The 26434-nt window shown below is 41.5% G+C and overlaps 2 protein-coding genes across 6 annotated transcripts in view; both read right to left on the bottom strand.

The window, feature by feature from the left end:
* LOC114453731 (growth factor receptor-bound protein 10-like) overlaps nucleotides 1-11774 on the bottom strand; it is a 32897-nt gene extending 21123 nt beyond the window's left edge. For 2 of the 5 annotated variants that reach the window (XR_003672472.1, XM_028433625.1), the window contains exons 1-3: nucleotides 9253-9561; nucleotides 6952-7057; nucleotides 2906-2999 (exon numbers count right to left, since the gene is read on the bottom strand). Coding sequence is in view for 4 of the 5 variants with exons in the window: in XM_028433625.1 (XP_028289426.1) it covers nucleotides 2906-2999; nucleotides 6952-7002 (145 nt within the window). In the remaining variant the exon portion in view is untranslated. Of the gene's footprint in view, nucleotides 1-1234; nucleotides 1339-2905; nucleotides 3000-6951; nucleotides 7058-8707; nucleotides 8724-9252; nucleotides 9562-11535 lie in introns of those variants that run through there. The other 3 variants (XM_028433633.1, XM_028433641.1, XM_028433649.1) reach the window with 3 other exon arrangements.
* Nucleotides 11775-21152: 9378 nt separating this feature from the next.
* LOC114431644 (uncharacterized) lies at nucleotides 21153-22373 on the bottom strand. The gene is made up of 3 exons (XM_028399216.1): nucleotides 22237-22373; nucleotides 21999-22166; nucleotides 21153-21861 (listed from the first exon to the last, which is right to left on the bottom strand). The coding sequence occupies exons 1-3, from the start codon at nucleotides 22318-22320 to the stop codon at nucleotides 21349-21351; spliced, it is 765 nt and encodes a 254-aa protein (XP_028255017.1). The 5' UTR covers nucleotides 22321-22373; the 3' UTR covers nucleotides 21153-21348.
* Between the last annotated feature and the right edge of the window lie 4061 nt (nucleotides 22374-26434).

Genomic DNA, 26434 nt, shown 5'->3' with positions numbered 1-26434 from the left:
TTGAAAGTCCTCACATGTGAGATCTCAGTGTGTGTGTGTGTGTGTGTTTGTGTGTGTCTGAAGGCCTTTGGTCCTCTGTAAATCCCACCCCAACACCACACACAGAATTCCTGACATTCCTGTAGGAAGAAATTATAGCACTCTGGGAACGTTAACCAGCCTGTTCATGGCACATGGTGGCCAAATGATCAGGACAAAGTAGGACACCAAAACACACACACATGTATACACCCAAATGGATGAGGATGGGACACCATGTGCATGTAATTATACAGGAGAATTAGAAGAGAGAGCTCTGCACTGCACTGTATACACACACACACACACACAAGGAACATGCACACAGAGTGGAAAAGAAGCCGCTGTACCAGAAACAGTGGGAGTCGTTCATCTCAGATCACAAAGAGGTATGCATGACATACAGAAAAGGACAGTCTGGGACATAGGGTCATGTGATGTTGGGGTTCATGATTGGGACAAGGGCTTGACGAGCAGGGGCGTACAGAGGAAGGGGGCACAGTTTGAAAAGAACAAGAGAGCACATTAGGACACTCAAATGTGGCCATTATATAAATCTGCAATATACTGTAGGACAACTTTTCCACCATTGCAGACATCTGAAAAGCAATGACAGAAATATATGTTATTGTGGGCTTCTAACACTTTGATAGTCCTAGATGGATAATAACTACTTTTCAGAACTTAGAAATGTTTGAGCTTTTTTCAACTTTGATAACAATGTCATTCATTCATTTTTTACTTTAAAAATTACTCAAAGATTTCAGATATTAAGATGGGATTAGTTCTGAAAGGTAACAAGCACATCTCTGAACATAAACAAATATACATGTCTCCCTGTACATCTTCAAATGTGTAAAAAAAACTGCACTTAACACAAGGTTTCATGCACTCTAATAGGCTGTTTCTTCATTACATTAATGTTTTGAAACCTTGAAGGTTTCCAGTCTTGCTCTTCCTTATTCCAGCAACATTCAGGCTACATCAGTTTTACATAAAAATGTGCAGCTTTAAGAGGATAATGACGGTATCATTGGCATTCCTCTCCCTCCTCCTGTGGCTGGCTTGGCCCACACTGCACTGCTGGCTTCAGGCAGGGAAGCCAGAGGACATATAGAATGAAAAAGCACCCCCCCCCTTCTTTTACACCAAGGACGACTTAGAATGTAGATGACTCGCAGCAAGACTCTGACTAGCATCTGACAACAAAACCTACCATACAACCATGGCCAGTTCATTCCTGTAAGATCCCAGAATACACTGAATGAGCGCTCTCTGTCCTTGGCCACAGCAACCTGCAATCATCGATCTCTGACAGCAGTCTAGAGGTCAGTGAAGAGAGCTGGATGTTAGGTTTTCAAGGGCAAAATGCAACGGAGGTCTTTTGTATGCAATAAAATCACAGTGGTTGTATTTAGCATAAATGCACGCTGTTCGTATTCTATCAATGCTTTTCTCACATAACAATCATAACAGGGACACTAAACTTTTCTCCTTGTCACTCTATTGCAGTGAAGCCAGGTAACCCCGGTGAAGAGCTTACATATCAAAAAACAAAACAGTGCATTGGCTAGCACCTAACACCATCATGACATCAGATTATCTCAAAGACAGGCCTGATATAAATGAAGGGCATGTAACCTGAGCCAGCAATGATCTAAATATACAACACATCCATCAGTGAGGCTGAAGCCAGAATGAAACTGTAGCTGAGTGACTTTGACTCCTGCCTTTTCACTGAAGTCATCCTTTTTCATTCAAAACATTTTATCAGGGAAACTGCAGCAGGTTGTCAGTGACTGGCGGCCGCTCTAAAAGCTGCGAGTCATCATGTATTGTACAGACTACTGCAAAGGAAATCTTATCATTCTTTTGTAGAGCTCCATCTTATTTTTTTCACATGACTCTGATCACAGGGTCAATGTTTGGACACTAAGCCTGACATCTACTGACACGAGCATAAAAGAACATTTTAAATCCGAGTATCACCAGTTTGTGGTTTTATTCAGTAAAGTCTGTCAGTTAAGGGTTTCTAATTTCCTGACTCATCAATTTGTGCATCATTTTGTGCTTTTACATTTTCCACAGTTCTGTGTAAAACTACCACAAAGTGGATATGAAATTGCTGCAATCATATTTTATGACTGTTTTAGGTTGGCCTGCACCTTTCCCACCAGGCACTTGAAAGAAAAAAGGTATTTACTATGGGGTAGGCACTTCTGGGGCTTGACACTAATGAACTCCTGTAGAAACTGTATTTCTTTAAAGTGCTTTGTGTTTGCAGAAAGCTACTTTTGCCCCACAGACCTATGGCCTACTTACTATAAACTCCTGTCTGCCCCACTCTGGTTGACCTACAGGCCTATATAAACACTTCATCCACCATGCCCATTCATGTGAAGCCATATTTACAATAGCATGAACCCCACACATCCAAACAATCCAACAGACTACCAACCAAAAGGAGAAGAAAAAAAAGATTTCTCCTCAGATGACAAAAAAAGGATTTCCAAGATTTTCCATGATTACATATATATATATATTGGGAGCAGTAGGAGGATTCTGAAAAGTGCTGAGCAGTGCTAAAAACAAGGGGAACAGTTAAACACTTGTCAATAACCTCTCCAAGTGGAGAGCAGAGTATGCGAGGGTTTTTCTAGGAATACAGGAAGAGTGTTAGGTAGGCCGACTAACAGGTTTTGGCTTCATGGAGAGATTCCATGAAGAGAGCTGTGAAAAAGGGCAGTGACCTGTAAAATAAGGATGGAACCATTACATTAATCTTTCGTACATCAAAATCCAGCGCTGATAAAACATTTTCCACATAATTTCATTTCAACTCCTTAATAGGTCAAACACAGAAAGGACAAAAAAAGAGGAGAGTTACCATGGTGATGTGGCAAATTTTGATTGGCAGAACGTTGGAATCCTGGAACCATCAGCTCCTCAGGCCTGCGAGAGGAAGTGCGGTCCATCCTTTCCTGTCAAAAAAAGGCAAAGAAAACCATGCAGTGTGTTTAAATTGTCAGATATTTTGGTGAAGGGTAGAACAACGTGTTATTTTCACAGAGTTCAGACAGTCAGACAAAGGGTGGATTCATGCTTTTGCTCTCGAGTAACATCAAGTCATATGTGCATAGGCCAGTGACGCTTTGGCTGTCAGGCACTGTGACTTTTTGACCTTTGTCTTTTACTTTATGTAACTTTCTCAGTCTCAAACACACACTTTGTATTAAACTCTCTCATGTAAAACTTTCATCCAGTAATGATTTGTGTACCTAGAAAAAACGGCGTATCAATCATTTTGAGAACAAAAACACACCATCCCCGGCACACTTATACAATCTCACACGTCTCAAGATACACGCACACGCTGCCAAGTTCCTCACACATTGTTAATTTGAAGCAGCCTCGAGGCAAGAAGGCTGCTGAGGAGAAAGGGAGGGAAAAAAGCCAAACAAATTTTCAATCTTCCCTTTTCCAGGAAAAAGAAGAACGCGGAAGCATTGCTTCCAGGAACTGCTAGTGGCCAGAGGTCCTGTTGTGCGTGCATGCACATACGCACACACTCGCAGCTCCCTTCGGTGCTTCGAAAACATCCATAAATGCCCAGAGTAAGATTTATAGCTCTGAGAAGCAGCGGCCAAAAGCTTTCCAAGGAAGGCAAGTTGGCTGCAGAGCCTGTGGGCTGACAGAGAAAGTCTGCAGGCTTTAGCTACGACTGAGGTACAGCAACACAGCTACTAAAAGACCCTCTAGTATATACGGGGTATATAGCGCTAATCATGTGAGAAACAAATCAATCAGGAAACAACAGCAGAAATTACCTTGCATACAAAGGTTTACAGTGCTAAGTGCATAAAGTGTTGTTAGCCTTCTTGTGCAAGGCTTACTGACATATGGACAATTTTCTCAATGCTTAAAAACAAATAAAACACTTTTTACATGGAAATGATCAAATTAAAGAACCATGAAGCGATTATATTGATTGGATTGATTTGGCACAACCCGAGAAGTTTGAGTGCTTCACTCATAACATCATGACCCTCATGATACTGTTAACACTGTTCATTCTTCTCTCAGCAGTGCTCTGGGTTTGCCTTTTCCCCCTGCACAGGATTATACTGTGTATGCTGTGTGTGCAGCTGGAGGCAGGGCACCGTCCTAGGTCTAGTAACAGTTATCAGTAGCAGCAGTGTTAATATATAGCTACAAGTAAACGCAGGAAAATGACCCTCCCCTCCACAGCACTCTTGCAGTAAAAGAGTCACTATTAATGGCTACATTCCCCATAAAAACCTCACCGTCAACTCTAATGTGCTTTCTCTGTCTGAAGAGATAGTGTACTGATGCTATCACTGCAACCAAGGCAGACATGTGTCCTAAAAGAAGACACTGTTTTCTTAGGGAAATCATTTTCCAGATGTGGATTGTTTTGCACAATAGTTATAGCCTGTAGCTCTAAACAGCATTCTTGATGTTACTAGTCTTAAGGGTATTAGTGGTACAGTACATGAAGGCTGGCTTTCTTCTTGTAGTTTTATGACCTTGTGAGTCAGTTTTCCAGTCTTCTGTTTTCAGTTTCATCATTCAACAAGTCCTGTGAACACTTTATTTCTCTGACATCAACAGTTGACTAGTAGTCACAAAGCAGTCTATTAAATGTTTTTATCAGTGGGCAGAAAAGTCTGGATTAATATAAAATATGCAGCATAGTAAACAATAAAAATCCTTTTTTTAATTAGTTATAATTGACTGTGCAGCTTACAGGTATAATGTAATGAAGAATAAAGCCTCTGTGTGTGGCAGGTGCCTGCTGATAAAATGCTAAATACTTTAAAATTAATGCTGTAGATGGAACAATTCTAACATCAGATTCCTAACCTAATTATAAGAAAAAAAATTAACCTGCTGATGTAAAGCAGGTCTATTCTTCTCAGAATAGGGGCTCAGTCTTATTGAACAGTTGGAACAGAACCTTTTGGTAGATTAACAACAGCCAGTCAGCCTGACTGATTGTTCTTTTCCTCCACAGAACTCTCTGTCCTATTTTAATGATTTGCATCATGCATCTGTTCCTGAAAACAAGTGTGAATACTCTCGCAGTATTCTTGGATTTGCATTTGTTATTCCTTCCTGGATTTTGGAGTCTAATGGTTACACTGGATTCATGATTCTTGGGAGTCAGCATGGAGCCGTAGAGGAAATCTTCTGCCTGGAGTTTCAATCAGCTTGACATATTGGGGTTGCTCTTGGATAAATAGCCTGTAACTGCTCTTGACATCTCTTTTATTATTAGCAAACGTCTCTCCTTTCACTCTAAAGCCCACAGCATTAACATCTAGGCATTTGAAAATACTTTCTCTCAAAGAAGAGAGGCGACAATTCCTCGAAAGCACAAACAGGACTGAGCGTGCCCGCTGCCACCACTGTGTGCAGCCACTAACCCCTGACCTCTGAGAACATGAAGACAGAAGGAGCTGCAGTCCATAATCTCAGACAGGACAGAGATGTTAAGTAACAAATGGAATGAACACTGATGGTGGGAGGAGAGGCGCTCTTTTTTTCTGCTCTGCTGATGGGTTGAAGTCATAACTCAGCTGAGCCTCGAGTCTGTGGTGTCTTAGTCCTCTGCAGTGCGTGTGCAAGCACATTCACAAACGCATGCTCATGTATAAGTAGATGGACGGGTAAAGAGAGAAGGAAAGTGAGAGTTGTTAGCTGCTTCATCTGAGACATCTCTGGCACCGATCCAAGGTTTTCACTAAGATAGACAGAGTGTGTGTGCATGCACGCACACACACACACAGGGCCTGACGGGCCTGGAACAGTGCCCAGATTCCCAAACATGCCTAGTGTTATGTATGGCGTTATGTAAGTACACACAAAAAAGCCTCATTTGCTGCTTATCTACACACTAAACATACAGTCACTGCCTGCAGAGAGAGTCATAGGTGTGTGTGTGTGTGCTATGCTGTGTCATGTCAACTGGCAAGCTTTACATAAGTAGCACACACATGTAGAGAGGGCGATGTTAAAACCCACTTCCCTCCGTCTAACTATCGAACTCTGTTTTTTCTCTGCTAGATGCAGGGTGGAGGAATGTTGTTTTCTATGGGGATTCAATTCACTATTCACTGCAGTCTTACTGGTGCAAAACCCTTTCCTGGAAGCTAACGTGAACCAATCCAACTTAATGTCAGCTCAACAGGGGCTCAGCAGTCCCACGGCTTGGGATAGCAGGGAGCTGCATTTTTCTACCTCCGCTAAGAGGAATAAGGCAGCTGAGGCTACGTCACCTTCATCGTCCCACTGGTCCTAGAGAGACGTCATACCATCAATCCCATGCTTTCAGGCCTGTCACACAACAAAGTCCACAGCTTGTTATTGGTGTTTGTTTAAGGTTCTATTTATAGACCTCCACTACGCTGTTTAGCCAAATTCTTTAGGTTACTGGAGAGTTGGAGAGGAGAAAATCCAAGGTGAGAAACAAAGGGTTCATTCTGGAGGAGCTGGACAGTGGATGTGGGTCCATTGTGTTGCAGGGATGTTATATTTCATCTAACTATGCCATTCATTATGAAGCAAGTGGACTAAAGGAGCCACTGTGCACATGGTGGCACACAAGAGAGACCAGTATAAAGTGAATGTTGCAATAAATGGCAAAGAAATGATATTTAGCTTTATATGCTTATAACAATAATAATAAAAAAGTCTTATGCTGTTCCTAAAAATAAGTTCCACTATAATCATCAATCATTTTTCTCTGACTAAAATTTGGTATGTGACTAATGACACGTGGAATTCTCATCTGGAGTTGGTCTACTTCTGTGAACACATATTGTATGAATTTGTGATCAATGTGCAGACACACACACACACACACACACACACACACACACACTACAGACAAGAAGCACATATAATATTTACCTGGTAGTTTGAGTGACGTAAGAAGTAGTCAGGACATCCCGCTAAGGCCATGATGTTTCCTCAGTGTCCCCTTTGCAGGGAATGACACACTGGTCTCACCAGCACCCTGTACATGAAAGGAAGTACACAGCTGAACAAAACAGTCCAAACTTGCTGTGCTAAATATTATTAAAAAACTGGAAATTAAAAAAAACCCAGCGCCCTGCTCTCACCTAAAGAGAAAAGAAAGCCTGCATGTGCAGAGAATGTGCACGCATGGATGGACATGTGCACACTGAATCCAGTGTAAACACAGCCATTGTGTACAATGCACACACACACACACACACACAAGTCAGTTCCCAAACAAAGCCTTGGGCTTAAGACTAAATAAGAACCCCTCTGTGAGCTAGCAACACATGACCACTTGAAATAGGAGTCGGCTATTTTGACTGCATTATCTGCTGTGAGTAAGCAGCAGGAAGTTGTGAGTCTGTGCGCGTTTGGAAAGAGGACTCGCACTGCAATAAAAATCCATCGCAAGCTGTTCAGCATTGAGTCTTGTGTGTATTTAACTGTGTTAAAAAAACATTTTTCTACTTGCCATTACACCCCAAAACTCATTCCAAACCCATAAATATGAAGATAAATGGACTCCTTGGCCCCGCATAATGTCATTTTGGAATCCGATTTCTATCTCCAGTTGTTTCATTGTTTTGGCTATAGAATCCTATCCCTCAGCCTCCTGGTGGAAATCCTAGATGGCCATCAACATTTTATCCTATCTGCTGGTCCAATTTCTTGGAAAGCTGCAAGTAATATTTTGGAGATGTCCAGCTCAACTGGATTTTCTCTCCAGAGAAAAATAATAAATGAAGAAATGACATGATGCAGCCTACGTACAAATTTGTGCTGCAACTGATACTGCTTCCAACACACCGAATGTATGCTGAACCCTCACTAAATAGCTCCTCTCATCTCTGTGACTCTGCTGATTCCACTACACTTTCTCTGCCAGCATGTCTCCATTGTACAGGTCATTATATAACAGATATCAGATGGTTGAAACAATATCTTCTCCTCCTCCTCCTCCTCCTCCACCTCCTCCTCCTCCTCACCCTCTTCTCTCCCTCTCTTTTCACCCCACTAATTACTGTTTCCACTCAGGCTCTGCTATCTTTAGGTTGCTCTGCTGACAGAGAATGCATGTCTAAATATGTGTGTGTGCACAGTTGAACACACACTGAAGAGATACCTTCTACACTACTGATAATTGAATGCTTTTTTCCCTTCACTTTCTAACTACACCCAGTTTCGTATCCTTCATGTCCTCATGTTGGCTGTTCACACCAATCAAAATGCTGGCCAAAAGGGCAAGCGCTGCTGATTGTACGTGCAGCTAATAAGACTGAAAGCAAAGCCAGAGCTCCAAGTGCTTGACATTTGCTGACATTTGTGGTTCCTCCTGCAGAGAAAGAGAATAATTCAGCTTTACTGGTCATATGGGGAGGTCTAGAGAATGAAATGGGGTCAGGGAGCAACTTAATAATGCTGTGTGTGTGTGTGTGTGTGTGTGTGTCTGTATACAGTGTGTGTGTGTGTCTGTATACAGTGTGTGTGTGTGTGTGTCTGTATACAGTGTGTGTGTGTGTGTGTCTGTATACAGCATGCCCACTCCTGCCTCTTTGTGAGTACAAGTGGACTTTTTTTATTTATTTTAGAGAGTATAACCCTAATGTTCTCATCAGGAGCTGTAGAAGTTGGCCTTCAATGTTACCTGATCCTGAAGTCTTCTTTATGCACCAGGAAGGAATGAAGGAAGGAAGGAAGAAAGGAAGGAAGGAGATTAGCTTACATTAAGTCACAACTAACGGAGCTTTATGACAGACCATCAACACACATACATACACACACTCAGCCAGCTTATCCTCCTAGGTGCAGTAGCTTCACAAATCTGAATTCAGAGGTGGAATTGGTGGAGCAGCTTTCTGACAGTGATGGAGCATTTAAACTGACTGGCGTGTTCAGGGGTTATGTCAACTTTTAGCTTCAAGCACAACTTCACTACCCTTTTCCACCATCACCAGTGCAGTTTTAGAAAACAGCCTCTATAAACAAACAATATAGCATTGTCTCCCACATATGCATGTTCTGAATGCTTCACTTGAGATTAGTTTGGCACAGATTACAAATATCAAGTCTTGTTTCTACCATTAAATGGAGTTTAAATGGACCTCTGCATCCCCGTGCATGACCAATACGCAAAATGTATCCAATAGTATGGGCGACAGTACTTCCCAAACAAATATATAAAGTGCTTACGGTAATGAAAGGGCGGGACGGCAGCTCAGAATCGCGTCCAGGACGCACGACGGAGCAGAAGCCTGAGCAGCGGCAGCCGGCGCGTTTCGACTATCCTTGTCTGGATCTCCACGCAAACTGCTTCCCCCCTCCAAAAAAACTCTCCGTCCACTGCTACGTTGTCTTCACCTTGTACCCCCCCGAAGTGCTTTCCCTCACTCAGACACGCACACATACAACACAAACGCGCACTCACGCCCGCACACATCCAACCACACGCACGCATACAGCGGCTCTCACCCTGCACTTTTCCACCAGCTGACTCCTCTCGATCTCTCTCTACACACACGTTCACGCACGAACACACGCACACGTATGCGCGCGCTCCCCCTCTCTGAAGGAAACCTCCTTTCTCACCGCCCCGCCCTGTTCATGCAACACTGCAAAAAACGGAACTTTTTTTATTTAACCGGCTGTGTGTCAGTATCCTAATCTTACATGTTTTCGTTTGTACGCTCTCATCAGATGTTAACTGAGTTTTGCACTAACGTTTAGAAGTTGTTCTTTTTATTTCAAGTTTTTGCACATAGAGTCTCAAAAACCTGAATGCTGACACTTTTTGCAGCGTGTTCAAGACCTGACTTTAACCCTCCCAGCAGAAGGAGAGGCTTCGACTCTCAGAGCTAAAAAAGTGACACGGTCATTAGTGTCAAACCATCCATCTGGTGTTACTACTGCAGGTTTACAGTGTGTACCTGCTGCACAGCCTTCAGCATGTGTCATTAAATGTCAAATCTAATCACGTTTAACACCAGCAGACCAAAAACACAGCAAAACCTAGCCCTGAAGGCATACTGTAAGAGTTAAAAATAACTTGATAAGGTCACCACCTCACTCTTCAGCACCATATACCTACAGACTGTAGGTTGTAATGGGACAAATACAAACATTCATATATAAACTAGCACACAATGTTGATTATGCAGAAATATTGAATTGTGTTCAGTAATGATTTGTATCCATTCATCCATTTTCTGAACCTGTTTTGTCCTGTTAAGGGTCACAGGCAGGCTGGAGCCTATTTCAGCTGTCAATGGGTGAGAAAGGTACACCCTAGACAGACCTTCAGTCTATCGCAGGGCCAACATAGAGAGACAAGCAACCAGTCACAAGCACATGCTCACAGAAAAGCCCCAGCCATACTTGAACCAGGAATCTTCTTTACTGTGAGGCAGCAGTGCTCACTACTTCACTACTGAGTGTGAATGTCAACCCATCCCAAACTTGTAGCTTCCTCACACTGTGCAGATGCTTCTTTTCGATAATCTTTGACACCACCTCTCTGTTCACGCATCCATCATTTACAAACTCAGGTTCAACTCAACCCTTTCTGCCTTCAGACCTCAGACACATGATGGGGTTGACAGCAGATAAAAAAAGAAGGCTCGGGAAAGTAGATACAGATACTTCATAGCTCAATGTTCACTCAATTCAAGGACACCAAAGTGACAGCCCAGATGGAGCAGTAAGAACCTTCAAGCAGGCATTTTCCTGTGCAGGATGTTGGGCCAAAAAATCTGACATGCATGTACAGCAACATAAGCCCAAGGCCACATGTATGAGAGGCTTCATATGTTTTTCAGAGAAAATTCAGTTCTCCAAATAGGTCAAAGGTAGAGGCTATTTACAGAATCAGGGCTCCATGTAGTCCTTTGTTTACAAAACCAACACCAGGAAGAACGCTGGAAAAACACATTGAGAATCAAACAACCTCACCTTCACATGGTAGTGCTTACGCTCTTGGCAGATCGGCTCTGACATCTGTAGCTATTCTGTAGCATTTTAAGGCACGGACTGCAATTACTTATCAGATAGAACATTTCAAGCAGTGTGCTGTGGTCGCTTTTGATTAAATTGTACTTGCAGTAGTCTGCTGTTTACAGCAGCTGGAGCGGAGGTTGAGAAGAAAGCACAATCAACAACAACCTCAATCCAGGGCTGACAGTACAGTATGTTTCCTATCTTAAAAGAGTGGAAGATGCATGAAAGACAATGGCACTATTAGGGAATATAATTGCCACGATGATAAAGCATGCATGTACACTTCACATTTTATTTACACTTCTTCAGGCCTGTTCAATCATGGACCTGAACCGGTTCACCTCTTCTAATCAACAGATTTGAAATATGTTGCAACTTTTTGGAAGAGGTCAGGCAGTCAACTACAATCTTAAAATATGATTGAAAGACAAAGTGCAAATTGCAAAATATCTCTTAAAGGAGCAAATTGTAAAAAAGTCATACCTTTCTCAAGAAGAAGCCACTGATGTTCAAATGAAAAACTATGCATGATCAAAACAGTTGAAAAGATCTTCTTCGGTGGCTTTTTGGAATTTTTAAGGTCTCTGTGTCCCCACTAGTGGATTCCAACATTAAACAGTGTATGTTGGTAAAACATACACTGCACCAGCCTGTAAGAGCCCCTTGACCACTTCAAAGTAGGTAGTTGCCTTCTAGGAAAGCCAACAAACTTTAAAGGCTAAGGCCTAGCCTGGTCGGATGACCGCTTTATTCCCACTGCTCTGTTTGTTTGCATTCATAGTTCTACCGTAACAGAGTTACGCAATCGACAACAGAAACAGCTTGACGCTTCCCACTGAAATGGGTCAGGCGCACAAACACATGGTCGTGCACAGTGTTTTGGAAACACAGGAGAAGCGTGGCTGTTATATAAAAATTCCACTGACCCATGTTGGGAAATAGTTAGGCATCCCAGATGTGGGGGTATCTGAGTCTCTGAAGACCTCAGGAGGTCAACTCAGACACGCACACACCACTACCCACAGCACCACCACGGGCTAAATCATCTCCAGTTGTAAGCACAGGCGACAGTATGCTGACATTTGATGCCTAAAGTAACAACAAAGCATTACTGTCCCCGAGGGTGTGTATTGATATGTGAGACAGTCCGGATGTCATAAATGGTTGTGTCACAAACACATTATGTTGTGACAGCTTTTGAAACACCAGCACGGAACCAGGTCATCCTGACAGTGTAAATCTGCATGTGAGTTTTTCCAGAAATGTGTGCTGGCGGCATGGTTATGTAGGTGATTCATTGCACGAGCGCGCGTTTGTGGGTGTGTCCGCGTGTAGACGACGGGTCCACGGTTGGGTGGTCTGAAAGCTCTTGTTGACAACCTGCTGGTTTTTATTGATGTTCACCTCTGAGCTGGAATGCCGCAACTTCTCCAAGCATAATATGATACAGAGGTGGGGTTTGGTTCAGAGAGGAGGAAAATGTGGCTGACTGGGCATAAAGCGGGGCAGGAGGGATGATTAATTCTTTCTAAGGATGGAAGTGTGGTCTCTTAGTCCATCCGTTTGGTCCTAAGTGACATATCTCAACAACTGATTGATGGATTGATTTATGTTATTAAGAAAAATAGAAGTTAAATGGGATTTAAACCACAATTTGTCAGATATTCATTGGTACACTGCTTTCTAAACCATATCTATACAGGGTCTACCCTTACTTCAGGTTATGATTTCAAGCCTCATTAAACCCTTGCACTTTGGCTATTATTAAATCTAAATTAGTCACAAAATATTTTTTCTTTTCTTTTTCCTTCACATGGGATCGGGATATAATCAGGCATCTACATTACAAACTTAAATCTTATTAAGAGCTTGGAACACTGTGTTGAGTTTAAGAGATTTTGGTTCCTCTTGGTGTCGATAAGCCCTCAACACACACAGGCGGCCACACGCACATATGCCAGCAAGTACATTTTAATTGTTTTGTTAACAATAAATCCATATCCACTCTGGCCTGTAAAAAAAAGAAAAACTTGATCCTAAATCCTGGATTTAACAAAGGAACGTTTGTACTAATTGGGTGGTGGATGTAGGCCTATTAGTTTCATTATTTTGAAGCAATTTAGTGGGAGAGGTGGTTTGTTTTGTTATGTTTTTTTACACTGTATACTGTCCCAGATGTTAATTTGTTAGTGTACACTTCTTCAAATTTGTTATGTTAAGGGAACTTTCAACTGGTCTTTCAAGTAAAAATTGTTTAAATTATGTATTTTTTTATTAGTTACATTATAATATTAAATTAAACATTTTCCATCTCTTCGGTTGGCTCAGCATATCTTCAGAATGCATGGGCCAATTCAAACCATTCAAACATCAAAAGATTCAGCTCATTCAGGACATGTCAATAATAATTGCAATTCAAATGGCCGGGGACTTTTGAGGTCTCCTCTTCTGTTACCATGGTGACAGACTGATGCTACTTGATGTTACATGATGTTGCCATGCATCCAAAAAGATTCAGCTCATTCAGGACATTTGGGGAAACCATCAATATTAATTGCAAATATTATAATATTAAAGATATTAAACATTTTCCATGTCTTCTGCAAAATGCTACTCCTCCTACAAATTACAAGATAGAGAAACCATTTCTGCTGTTACCATGGTGACAGCAGAGTTTGTTTTTTGGTAAAAACAAACTTGCTGTGGCAACCAAACTTGCATTTTCTTCAGGAAATGCAAGTAATTCTTTATGCATTTGACAAGGTTGGTTTACAGTCTGCAATCTCACCACTAGTTTTATCTGATATTTTATTGCCACATTTTTAGTTTGCTTTTTATTTTTGTCAATCTTATGGCATTTGAGCCTTCTCAGTATCCGTAGCTAGTTTGTCTTTATTCTTCCACTCTTGTCCACTCTGAATTTGACTGTTATACTGTTTATCATCAGCACTTCCTTGATGTATGCCATCATTATGCTATATGCACAGAAACATGTCTATCAATTAAAAGCGATATATATATATATATATATATAATATATTTATTTCTAAGATGCTAAAATGAGAGTTTTTTTACAGTATGCATATAAGTATGTTTCTGTTGATGAACTAAATGCTGAGAAGTTAGAGTAACTATTTTGACTCGTTTCAAAAGAATTAACAATGTTTTCAACCTAGATTATGTGACTCATGATGGACATTATTCACAGCATGTACACTCTGAGTCTCTGTGTGTGTTAGTGAAATGTGTGCTGGCCCCCATTCCACTCCAAAGTCGCTTAGAGTGAGTCAGGAGATCAAAGTCGAAGCTGTAGATTAATCCACATAACAGGAGCTTTTCCACTAATAACAGAACATTCTTTTCATTCTGGTCAGTGCCACAGAGTCTCAGCAGTCACACCAGTGCAGTTTGGATCTCCAATTAGACCTGCGGACATTCATTTTAAATGCGAAACGCAGTGTAACTGCTGTACACAGTGGAGACTCTTCTCTCGCACTGAGACTGGCTGCCATCAGAGTGGCTGATGCACATTTTTACAGCTTTGGCAGCCTATAAACCCCAAGTCATATGGCCAAAGTCTGAGTAAAATAACTTGATTAAAACCAAGTTGTGTGCATTTTTGTTTTGTTTTTTCCTAATCCAATGACTCCAGAACATAAAGCTGGACAGTGTTGACTCAACTTCAACTTCAGCTTCAACGCATCTCTGCTTCCACGTCTTTCCACACATGGATGAAGGCTTTGGGTTGAGGCGAAGCATCAAGAGACTGCCGGAATGAGCACACAGCAGCTATTCCCCATCAAACAGAGAAATCATTTGTAATGCTATCGCACAGAGTGGGGCTGTGTTTTGTGTCAGTGAGAAGTCCTCAGCCGTTGCCAGGCAGATGTTTGGGTTGGATCTCCGTTGAGTGGAACGCCACCCTTGCATCTGGCCCATGCTCTTTAAGCTACAGGAATAGAGTACTAAGAAAGCAGGGAACACAACTCCCATTTCAGTAGTGATACCCTGATAGAGGAATGTTCTTCCTACATTTTCTTTCATGAGAGTTCCAAAAGTGGGAAAAAAGACAAGCAACAATAATTTGAGGAATTTAATTTTGCCTTGGCTAAATTACTTGGAATGTTTGCATTGCACCTCAGAAGCAGAGCAAATGAATTCTGAGAATGAGGCATGGAAAAGCTGTCATGTCAAGACAAAGATAAATACAACAACAAACACTCTGTGAGTAGCATAAATGAGATCTTTGGTGTAATAAACAAAAGGTATTTTTCTGTATTAATCTTCCAGCTTGTCAGTAAGGACTCGCATTCTTAGACAGTGAACATCTGGATTAAAACCCATCATTCCTGAAATGTCTGGAATACAATCATAACTGCTAAATAATGTTGATAATGGATGAAAATCAACATTGTTTCTTAGATATACAATTATCTAAAACTGTCTTTGCAGAACCATAACCAGTGTTACTGTGTAAAGTACGTAGAACCCACTCTGTTCCAGTTCACATACAAAAAGGATGTAGTTCTTAAATGGTTATAGGTTCTTTGACAGGTATAACTGGCTGATATCGCACAGACAAATTCAGCCATGCATCTTGCTTTATAGGCATGCCTAGAAAGCAAGCTACAATGCTAGCAAACATGCAGCAAACAGGCTGGGTTAGCTAGCAATTCGGCTTAGTAGGTTGCATATAAACAGGTAGCAATTACTGCCACCTTATAAACATAATCCCTTTATGTAATCTTTTGGTTTTTGGAACATGAACATATTTTCCATACCTACACCTGTAGAGAAACTGCTAAAACAGTCCATACATACATGGAACTGCAGCTCTTTGATATTTCAAGCTACTGACTGTGAAACAGATTAAAACTTAAGTTTATGCAAGGATTTTCTTCTGTGCACCAGGCAGTCAGGCAGGCAGTTCACTCCCATCATGCCCTGTCTCCCTCTTTAAGTATCAGCTATCTGCTGCCAAAAGACTGGCTGGATATTAATAGCAACACTCTCTGAATCTAAACCACATTTGTTTAGGTCAAGGCTGAGCTCAGGGTCCATTAAACAATACAGAGAAACTCAAACGACTCTGGCAGAATCAAGGATAAACCAAACAGATATCTGATGTTGTAACTGCTTTGAGAGGAAAAGTAGATTGAGGAGGTTAATCATTTAGGCTCTACATGTTTGTGGAATGAGGGTAATTTGTGAGCCCTGCTGCACAAAGTTCAACCATAAGTCTAAGAAGCCAGGAGCTCTTTGAGCCACTTAACCTTGGAACATTACTTTAAATCAGACACTGACCACCAGATTCCAGTTAAAGTGTTTCATAATGTGTGAGGATAACTGTTAATGGTGAAAGTGGTTTGCATCGAAAAGGGTCTGTAAAACAGTGACATCTAGTTCAGAAAAACGTTTTTTGTGCACATCATCTAAACTGTGAAATACTAGAGAAAGCATTGTTTGTCCACACTGATTGTATTTGGCTCTGGAGTGAACTGACAGATGTGTGGGGGTTTTTGAACAGCATCTCACCAAGAGTGGAACACACTGTGACCATGATGATTGCAAAGTAACACAAGTCAGATTCCAGCCCTCACAACAGTCACCTCTCTGGAGAACAAAAGTCAGATTATTACTTTGTCTGAGCCCAGTGGGACTTTCCGTTAAAGTTGGCAGGCAGAGAAAGGTCGAACAGGAGCAAACCTGGAGGGTGTGATGCAACATGTAAGTCTGTCCCGGCCTTCTGTGGCTGAACGTCCGGTACCGAACCCTGCTGACAAGGTCTAGAACATTCCCTTTTAACAGTCAAGTTACATTTTTTCTCAGAACAGCAGGAAATAAATCCAACAGAAAAACAGGGGAGAGCAAGAGAGGAGAGCTGTATGTCTTTTTGTGTGAGTGTGTTCATGCGTGTGCATGATGGAGAGTCTGTTCTGCAGGGCAGTGTCTGAACTTCTAATATCTCAGGAACTGGCATTCCCCCAAAGCCTGACACATCTGTCCAGAATCTGAAGGCACAAAGAGAGGGAGGAGGGGAAACGTGTGCAAAAGAAAAACACTCTGTGTGTGAGTGTGTGTGTGTCTGTGTGTGCTGACGTGTCCATAGGAATACGTTCGGGACATCCTATAATACCTATGCTTCTGTGACAGTTCATTACATATAATAACAATGACACAATGTACTGTACAGAGTCCACAAACCATGCTGGAACTGAAACATGCACACACTCATATCCGCACGTGCTGACTATCTGTGGTGAATGGGGTTAGGTAAACAGTAGCACTGATAACCCCGAGGCTAACCTGGCCATTCTGATTGGCTTATCTATTCATGATGGCTTCAGGAACCCTGGTTACCAGCCAATAAAAACAGAGGAGGGAACACTCTGCCCCAGTCAATGGCAAGAAAACATGTTGTGCTGAGACACAGGAAAGACATGCAGAGGCTCTGGTTACTGCCATTTACCTTCTTTAATCGACTTCTATTTTAGCTATATGTCTGGAGATAATTCAACAGTTCTGTTTGGCATAACATTGATATAAAATCATCAAATCTATCTGGTGACATATGTAAATATTTAAAATGCACTGAAGCCTTTTTGCACTTAAATTTACTTTTTGTAACAGCTCCAAGTATCAGTTACAGCCACTTTTGGCTGAAGTGTACATATAGAGAAACACAGCAGCAGAAGCCCCACGGTGTACCATGAGAGTCGGTCCATTAAGTATGATTGCTCCTCTGTTGTTTTTACCTAGTTATGTCAAGTGACCTTTTTTGTTGCAGGCATTTTTTACTTGTCATAGCAGGATATCAGGCATAACTAATAACATTAAAATTAACTGTCCCTGTAAGCCAAGACAGTGAGCCAACACACACAATGACAGGGTCTTTCTGAAAGGATTTTAATCCTCGTTAATGTTATTGATTACACATTGGCTCTCCCTGCTATCACATAATTATGTGTTCCTCCTTGTTGCACAATACCAGGGTGATTGATAATTGTGTGTCCTTAATGCAGTTCAAGAAAAAGTCTGTGGGAATGCTGCTAAAAATGAATTGTTGCTGAATTGAATTGAATAAGTTTATTCATTAGTTTGATTTTGTTTTCCTTTTTTTTATTTCTATGTGCGACTGAAAAAAAAAACATATTGAAGAGAGTGAAGTCCTGAAAATGCATCAGCTGGCCTCAACCCTGAATAAAAACCCAGTGAAAAGTCATTATTCAGCTGCCCAGGCCGGAGCTGTTTTTATTGGATAAGAGGTCTTGGTAGCGAGCTCTGGTTCTGGTTTAATGAGTGCTGTGCTTTGGCCTGAGAATGTAGGGGAAAGGCCACAATGTCCCTTTACGAAAAGGTCAAATTTAAAACTGGTTTTAAAGGGAACAAACATACAAATGAAATCTAAAACGAACACACCTATCTTTTTATTTGACAACATACATCTCTGTTGCAGAAGGAGGTGAGTTGCATTGTGATGTCTCATTGCTTAGAGCTGTGTGCAGCTCATAAACACACAGAGTCCTGTTTCGAACACTTCAGAGGACAGTACATTGAATTACCATAACCTTAACTAATACTTACCTTAAAACAAATCTTGAACCTTACACAAACATAGGTCCTCACAGAGTGAGTAATACAAGTTAACACACACAACGAGCAATTTCGTCAAAGCGAGTACCTAAATATAGCCATCGCACAGTGTTATTATCACAGCAGGGGTGGCGCTCTGTTATCTCTCACCCTTCACTCCCATTGTTTTACTACTTCAACAGATGACAGCTTCACTAAGGCCGGGCCCGGTTTGCCCTGTGTAAATGGCCTGTTATATAAGACCTCCACTGACGCTGGTTGGTTTGCTGTATTTTCCAGCATCATAGCAACACTTTATAAATGATTTCATGTCAGGTTCCATGTGCCATAGAAGAGAGAGAGAGAGACTACAGTTACTGTTATGCTATTCTTTTGTATGTCTGGAAGGACATGACAAGGCAGACCAATCATGAGGAATAAAAACTAGGCTTTAGAATAGGACGTCCATCAGTGTGCCTGTGTTGCCAGAGTACAGTACAACTAACAGGCTACGACTGGTAAAAAGGTGACTTTTTATTAGGCTAATTTGTTACATAGGCTTACATTTAGTGATATAGTGAGGGATCATAAGAATTCAACCAATGCAGAGGCCACACATGTATATAGTCCTTAGACACACTGCAATGCACAAGGCTATTCACGGTTTATTTCTGCTCTACAGCATTTTAACGTAGGGTGTATGTGGATTAATTTACTTTCAGAGCTAGCCTCAAGTGGCCACTCAAAGGAGTGCAGCCTGTTGCAACTCATTAATGAGCATTTGAGGTTGTCACTTGCATTACACACATACTCTCACCCCAAATGAAGCCGGTTGTTGTTGTTGTTTTTTTTTTCGTCTTTGTTGCAGAGCAGTGACATGAAAATGTCCATCACAGCCTTGCTGAGTCACACATTTAGAACTAACTGAATGGCCTAACAGGAAGGGGGGGGGGGTTGTGGCCCGGTGGTCCCTCAGACCCCCTGCTGCACTGTCTGGCAGTCTGGATCAGTCTACACAAATGGACTCAGCAACACAAAACCCACACAAATATTAATTCATTAAAGCTATTGTTAACCACACTGGATGTGTGTGGCAAGCAGTGGCCTGTTTCATCATGTCCCAACAACAACAACAACAGAATAACTTACTATGCTACTGTTTTTCTCATCTTTCTCTTACACACACACACAAAGAGAGAGGGGGGGGGAGAGAGAGCGAGAAATGTTCTCAGCTTCTCTGCAGTGTTTGTACCCAAACAAACACACTGCTGACTGGGTTGCGAGCTGGTACATACCAAGAGGTGCTTAGCATTAGTGCTACAAAAGATGTGTACGTGTACACAGAACAGCACGCTGCTGAACCACATACAGTACAGGACAGGATATTATGTCTGTCACTGCAGAGGAAGAGGGACTTCCACGTCTAAAAACTGTGTAAAAGCACCCTCATGAGTACAGTGGTGATGATGTGTGTTGATTATCCGCACTTTGTTTCACTTGCAAACATGCTTTAATGCATTACAGGGTGATTAAACAAAGCCAACATTAGATCAGAGATGATTTGTCAAATAAGCGTTACTCAGATTTTCCACACATGAGGGCAAACTCAGTGAAAATATTACAGTCTAACTGCAACCATCTGTGCGCGCTTGTGTGTGCACAAGTGTGATGCATCATCTGTCTGTGAGTTTGTGTGTGTGTTTCACATAGTAAAGAGTCGTACCAGGGTTTCCACTTCCAGGTCCTTATATTTCTCTAAAGCACAGAGGGTTGTCTGTTCAAACAAAGATTATTACATAAGATTTCTCCTGAACGTCACCAAGTGCCAGTGTTTTTCATCAGAGCGGGCTGAGAGGTCAGACAGGATTTCCCTCACCGGTAGCAGTTGTCTACACAAATATAGACCTGAAGACAAACATGTTATTGAAGAGAAGGCCACAGGAAAAGCCAGACAAAGCATCTGTGACGTAGCAGCTGAAAATAAATCGCATTTCCCATCACTCACAAGTTGTTAAAGCTTTCCTGAAGAATGGCATGCTGTTTGTTCTCAAGGCTTCTGATTCAGAAACGACCTCTTTGACACAAAAATCAAAACACAAGTCCCACAAATCCACTCCTAATGATTAAGTTTGTTCTGAGTTCCTTTCCTGTCCACTGGTGGCAAAACAATGTAATGCAGTGCATTTATACATCTGTATTTTGAGTAAATTGGTTTATTTGAAGGTTTATTTCCTCTTTATTCACAGGAGATAACATCTAATGACCTGCAAATTATTATTTTTTGATTTTTGACTTTCCTTTTAAATAAGATGTTAAATGTCCCTGTAAGCCAAAGAGGAGCAGCAAGACCACAACAAAAGAGAGTCAAAGGTGTATTCAGTGCTTATATTTTATTGAGTCCTGCCAAATTCATTCTGAGGAAAAGTGATTTAAAAAAAATGGGAAAGAAGTATGAACAAAAATGACTTCATTTTTAACTGAACATGGCTGTGCTGCCATCTAGTGGTACTAGAGGAAGAAATTGTACATTTTTTTCTTCAGTAGTCCACTTCTAAATGTATGCACTTCCTGTTGTCACAATGACACACATCCCTTCTCTGGCTTCTTGGCCATAGTGTAACCTTTGTGATTAAAGGTTTGCGCTGTGGTAGGTATCGTGCCATGTGAATTGTTTGTCTTTAAGTTCATTCTTCAGAGTCTTCATAACACTATCTTTACCTCTCTTCAAATTTGCATCTGTAAATGGTTGTACTTCTGTTTGTGATTTTCTTTTGCCTCATTTTTTAGCAAGTTGCTCACACTCTCAGCTTCAGCACAGTTGCCATAGGCCCACTCTGTTTCATCAGATGTTCTCAAACCAAACAAATTTGCACATGGTCTGCAAGGCATCATTTCCTCATTCCTCTCCATCCTGATACTGAATGCTTCACACCTGACTGTCTTAGGTAATGTAATGGTAGCATCAAAGTAGGTCCTCTTGTCCTTGTTTGGATAGTAGGTCATCACTGCTCTGGCTACATCATCATCCCAGGCACTAAAACAGGAAGCAGCAACCACAATACGTCCAGCCTGAGCACCAGTGGTTGATATGGAGACACCATAGTACTTGTTACATGAATTAGACTCCTGAGAGGACTCCTGGTGGAGGACACCAGAACATTTGTTTTCAGAGGTTGGACGAGACCCTTCAGTCTTATTTATTTTCTCTTCATTCTCTGGCTTTTCTTGCTCGACAGTCTGGAAGCAATCAGAAATAGTATGCCATTTATATTTGCTTCTCAAAAATTTTAAATGAATAAGTTTAAATTTAAATTTGATGTAATATGATCTGATATATATAATTATACAAATAATAAATGTCAGTACTATCTTACCATGTCTAGCACATAGAAGATTGGAGTCCTCTTTGGACGTTGTGACGTGCAGAATTCAAAAGGCCTGGGATATTCGTTCTTCAAGGCATTATGTATCTTAACATCAGGGATAATCTCCTCTAGTGGAGGGTTAGTGGATTTGTCCCAGAAGAAGATGCTATGAAGCATCTATGGCGGAAACACAACATTATTTGTACTGTACATTTACAAATAGCTTCATCTAAACTGTTTCACTGACCTCATCCACCAACTTTTTCCTTCTTTTCTTCTCTTCCTGTTCGCTTCCTGTATTCTTTTTCTGCTTCTCAACGAATCCAAGCATGTATTTGATAAGAACGGCGGCATTTGTTCTGAAAGGATCTTCTTGTTTCAGAAATGCTTAGCGAAAGCCAAGTAAGATTGTAAATCACTGTGTATCTTGGTCAGTAAAATAATTGTAGTATCATGGGGATACAGTGACACCTTGTGGCCAAGTTCGCAGTATAAATAGCTTTTGTTTCCCTTCCCCCATGGCGTTTCTGTGGTTCCTCCTGCACGGCAAGACACACGTAGACCCTTTTACATATTTACATACGGTCAAGAGAAAATAAGTGATTCGCCTTGTTTGCTTCTGTTTCTTAAACCTTGCTCTGTGTAAGGAAAGCTTTGAGCAGAGGAAGGAAGAGCAATTTGAATTCTGACGCAGAGTTCTTGTTTAAGCTAGCGCCCTTTGGATGCAGGATGAGGTAACTTTATACGTTTATGTTTATGTACAACGAGAGTTTGGCGTACTTGTGTGCATTGTGCTGTTTATTTTGTATTTGTGTGAAACTGTAGCATGGTTTGTTTTATTTCTGCAGTTTTCACGGTGCTAATGGCGTCTGTAGTGCTTTCACGGAGCCACGTCAATAAACTCCATACACCCGTCGAGGCTGCGTCTCGTTCTTCAAGTCCAAGGGGACCGCTACAGTGAAAACTGTCCGGTGAATCCCCATGAAGGCTCTTCGCTTTGAATATTCAGAAACCATCCGCGAGGGACTGCTATCACCGTCCGGCGCCACGCACGTCAGCTCCGGTCGTCTTCCTCCGGGTCTCCTAACTACTACTGCACTGACGTGGGTTAAGTGAAGTCACATGGTCGGAGAGATCCTATAAAGTGCTGAGAAACGGAAAACAAAATAATAATAATAGTAAATGTATGTAAATACAATTGTGGTTCCATAAGTGATATAATTCGAGGTTTCTGTTAATAGATTAAGGTGTGAGGTGATGCAACAATTGATGTACAGCACCAACTTCTGATACTGTTTTTTTAATTAACCCTTTGATTGCATAACTCGTAAGGTCTGATAAATAGCATTTTTCAGAGTTAAAGATAACCACAACTGAAAGCTTAAATTCAGACATAACGCCATCATAGGTGACTTAAAACAGTTACTCGAAAATGTCACACCCAGTTACAGAAACAAATAACCCAGTTAGACAGAACAGTTAGATCCAGTTCTCGAGAGAGAACCCTAACAGGGCCACGAAGTGCACAATCAAAACATCAAAAAACATAAGAAGACCTTCAGCCAGAGCTATGACTCATGGAAAGAACCTGCAAAACCCTCTGCTCAAGTGATGATCTGAATAAGCTTCAAAATGACATCAAAACAAAACACGAGTCAGTAAGTCTGCAGTATGAAGAAATTTTACGCAACTGTGCTACCACACCAGAGATTGTGAAGAAAATGGATGCTTGTGTTACACTCACTGAAGAGATGGCTCTGGCTGGAGACAGTTTGTGAAGATTACAATGACCAGCTTGAAAAGGAAAGAGTGAGAGCAATATTAAACAAAGATGAATACGGCTCTGTCTTTGGTCACACAAAGACTGAAACTGTAATCTCAGAAGCATCACAAAAATCAAGTAACCCCCTCAGGCATCTCCAGTAAACGGGCTGATGCTGAAGCAGAGCTTGCAGCTAAGTTAAAGCAATCAAAGGCCTTAAAAGAAATTCAAGCTCAACAAGCACATGTCCATCAATTGGAAGCTGAATGGAAACTTACACAGGCAAAAATGGAAGCAGAAATGAGTCTCCAGCTGGAGCAAGAGAAAACAAAACTGCAGCAGTTACAAGTGAAAGGAGAAGTTGACGTAGCAGCAGCTCACGTCAGAGCATATGAAAGCTTTGGAAGCTCTGAGAGCTCAGAAGAAGAGCTTGAAAATGACAACAACTTTCCCTTCCAAGCTGCTATGCCTAAAGTCCAGCTTAATCCAGATACTGCATCCTTCCAGCCTCAGAGGGCAACCTCTGAAATAATTTCAACTCAAGAATCCTCCAGTCTGGCTCAAGCAATTGCCAGCTCATTAACAATGAGCCGCTTACCTGTCCCGGAACCAACTATCTTTAGTGGTGACCCTTTAAAATTCTTGGATTGGAAAATGTCCTTCATGACTCATTGACAACAAACCTGTTCCGGTAATCTAAAAAAATGACCTTGCTGGGGAGACTCGAAAAGCTGTTGAAGGTTTCTTCTACAGAGACTCTGAAAATGCATATCAAGGAGCATGGAAGCTTCTACAAGAGAGATATGAAACTCCATGTATTATTCAGAAAGCCTTCTGTGATAAGCTCATGAGATGGCCTAAAATCAGCACAAACGAACCTTTAGCACTTAGGAGAGTTTGTAGATTTCCTCCAAGGCTGTGCTAAAGCAATCCCACATGTTAAAGGACTAGCCATCCTCAATGATTGTGAAGAAAATCATAAGCTGCTCAAAAAATTACCAGAGTGGATTGTGCGTAAGTGAAGTCGTATTGTTGTAGAGGAACTCGACACATCAGGAAACTCATTTTAAACTCAAAGAACCCAGATGCCAAGACGAGCTAGTGCCTTTAACACAAATATAAACATGAAAAGTCACATTCAAGAGAGACAAGAAACATTAAGTAACAAGCCAGAGCTACCATGTTGTGTCTGCAAAGATGAAAATCATGGCATTGCAAAATGCCCCACATTTGCAACAAAGTCAATTGAGGACAAAAGAACTTTCGTCCGTGAAAATCACCTGTGCTTTGGATGTTTAAAGAAAGGACATACAAGTAAAGACTGCAAAAGGAGAAACACATGTAGTACGTGCAGCTGTCGACATCCAACCTGTCTGCATGAAGAAGGAAAACATAGGTCTGCAGAAGCAACACACGATTCTGCTTCCACAGAACAACATGCAAACCAGGAAACGCACAAGGTCACATCCCATACATCAACACAACATATCTTTGCTACGTATTGTTCCAGTCTTTGTTTCTTCAGTCAAGGAGCCAGGCAGAGAAGTACTCACCTATGCAATACTTGACACACAGAGTGATACAACATTTGTCCTAGATGATGTAGTCAGCAAACTGAGTGTAGATGCGCGATCAGTAAAGCTAAAGCTTAGCACTATGACAGCAATGGACACAATTATAACCAGCAAAAATGTTCATGGCTTACAAGTTAGAGGACTAAAAGTACATTTAGCTACAACACATCTACACTTGTGATTTCATCCCTGTTGACAGGTGATATATTCCCACTAAGCAAACAGCATCACAATGGCCTCACCTGAGACACTTGGCAGACAAATTGCCCCCCCTTCAAGACTGTGATGTGATGGGCTCTTAATTGGATATGATTGTCCATCGGAGCTCGCTCCTCTTGAAGTTGTTTTAGGTGGAACAAATGAACCATTTGCACAGCGGTCAGAGCTTGGATGGAGTATAATCCTCCAATCCCCACCTAGACAGGCAGGGAAACCAGAGTTTTGTGCATCGCATCACAGCCAAAGAAGTGTCACAACCCACAGCTTCTGATGTCCGAGGCCTTCAGTCAGATATCATTTAAAAAAACGTATGAAAATAAACACGTGTCCCAAGAAGACGTTCACTTCATACAGTTTCTTAGTGACAACATCACACAGAAAGACAGTGGCCACTTTGAGATGCTCCTTCCTTTTAAGAGCAATAAGCCACCTAAACTACCAAACAACAAGAGGCTAGCCTTCAGTGCCTTAAATGGAAATTAAAGGCCAACAAACAATATCATGATCAGTACAGAACCTTTATGGAAGAAATAATCAGTAAAGGTGATGCAGAGTTAGCACCTGCAACACTAGAAGATGAGACTGAGTGGTATCTACCCCACCATGGTGTTTACCACCCTAGAAAGCCAGATAAGTTGAGTGTTATTCGACTGCTCAGCCAGGTTTCATGGGGTTTCCCTCAACGACACTCTACTAACTGGACCTGACTTAATTAACCCTTTAGTAGGAGTGCTTTGTTGGTTCAGAAAGGAGGCTGTAGCCATCACATGTAACATTGAAAGGATGCTTCACCAGTTCTTTGTCTCCTCTGAGTCCAGGAACTATCTGAAATTCCTCTGGTGGGAATGAGGAGAGTTGGAAAGGGAACCACAAGAATACAGAATGGCTGA

The sequence above is a fragment of the Parambassis ranga genome, chromosome 2 (assembly GCF_900634625.1).
Source record: "Parambassis ranga chromosome 2, fParRan2.1, whole genome shotgun sequence".
In the NCBI taxonomy this organism is placed as follows: Eukaryota; Metazoa; Chordata; class Actinopteri; family Ambassidae; genus Parambassis; species Parambassis ranga.
This window is presented reverse-complemented; position numbering and strand designations above follow the sequence as displayed.

What these genes read in the sequence shown, in the direction of transcription:
- LOC114431644 (XM_028399216.1), bottom strand. Translation starts at nt 22,320, where the DNA reads ATGCTTGGATTCGTTGAGAAGCAGAAAAAGAATACAGGAAGCGAACAG. An exon ending in GGAAAAAGTTGGTGGATGAG is followed by an intron (nt 22,167 to 22,236) that starts GTCAGTGAAACA and finishes TTTCCGCCATAG; the next exon opens with ATGCTTCATAGCATCTTCTT. An exon ending in TCTTCTATGTGCTAGACATG is followed by an intron (nt 21,862 to 21,998) that starts GTAAGATAGTAC and finishes GATTGCTTCCAG; the next exon opens with ACTGTCGAGCAAGAAAAGCC.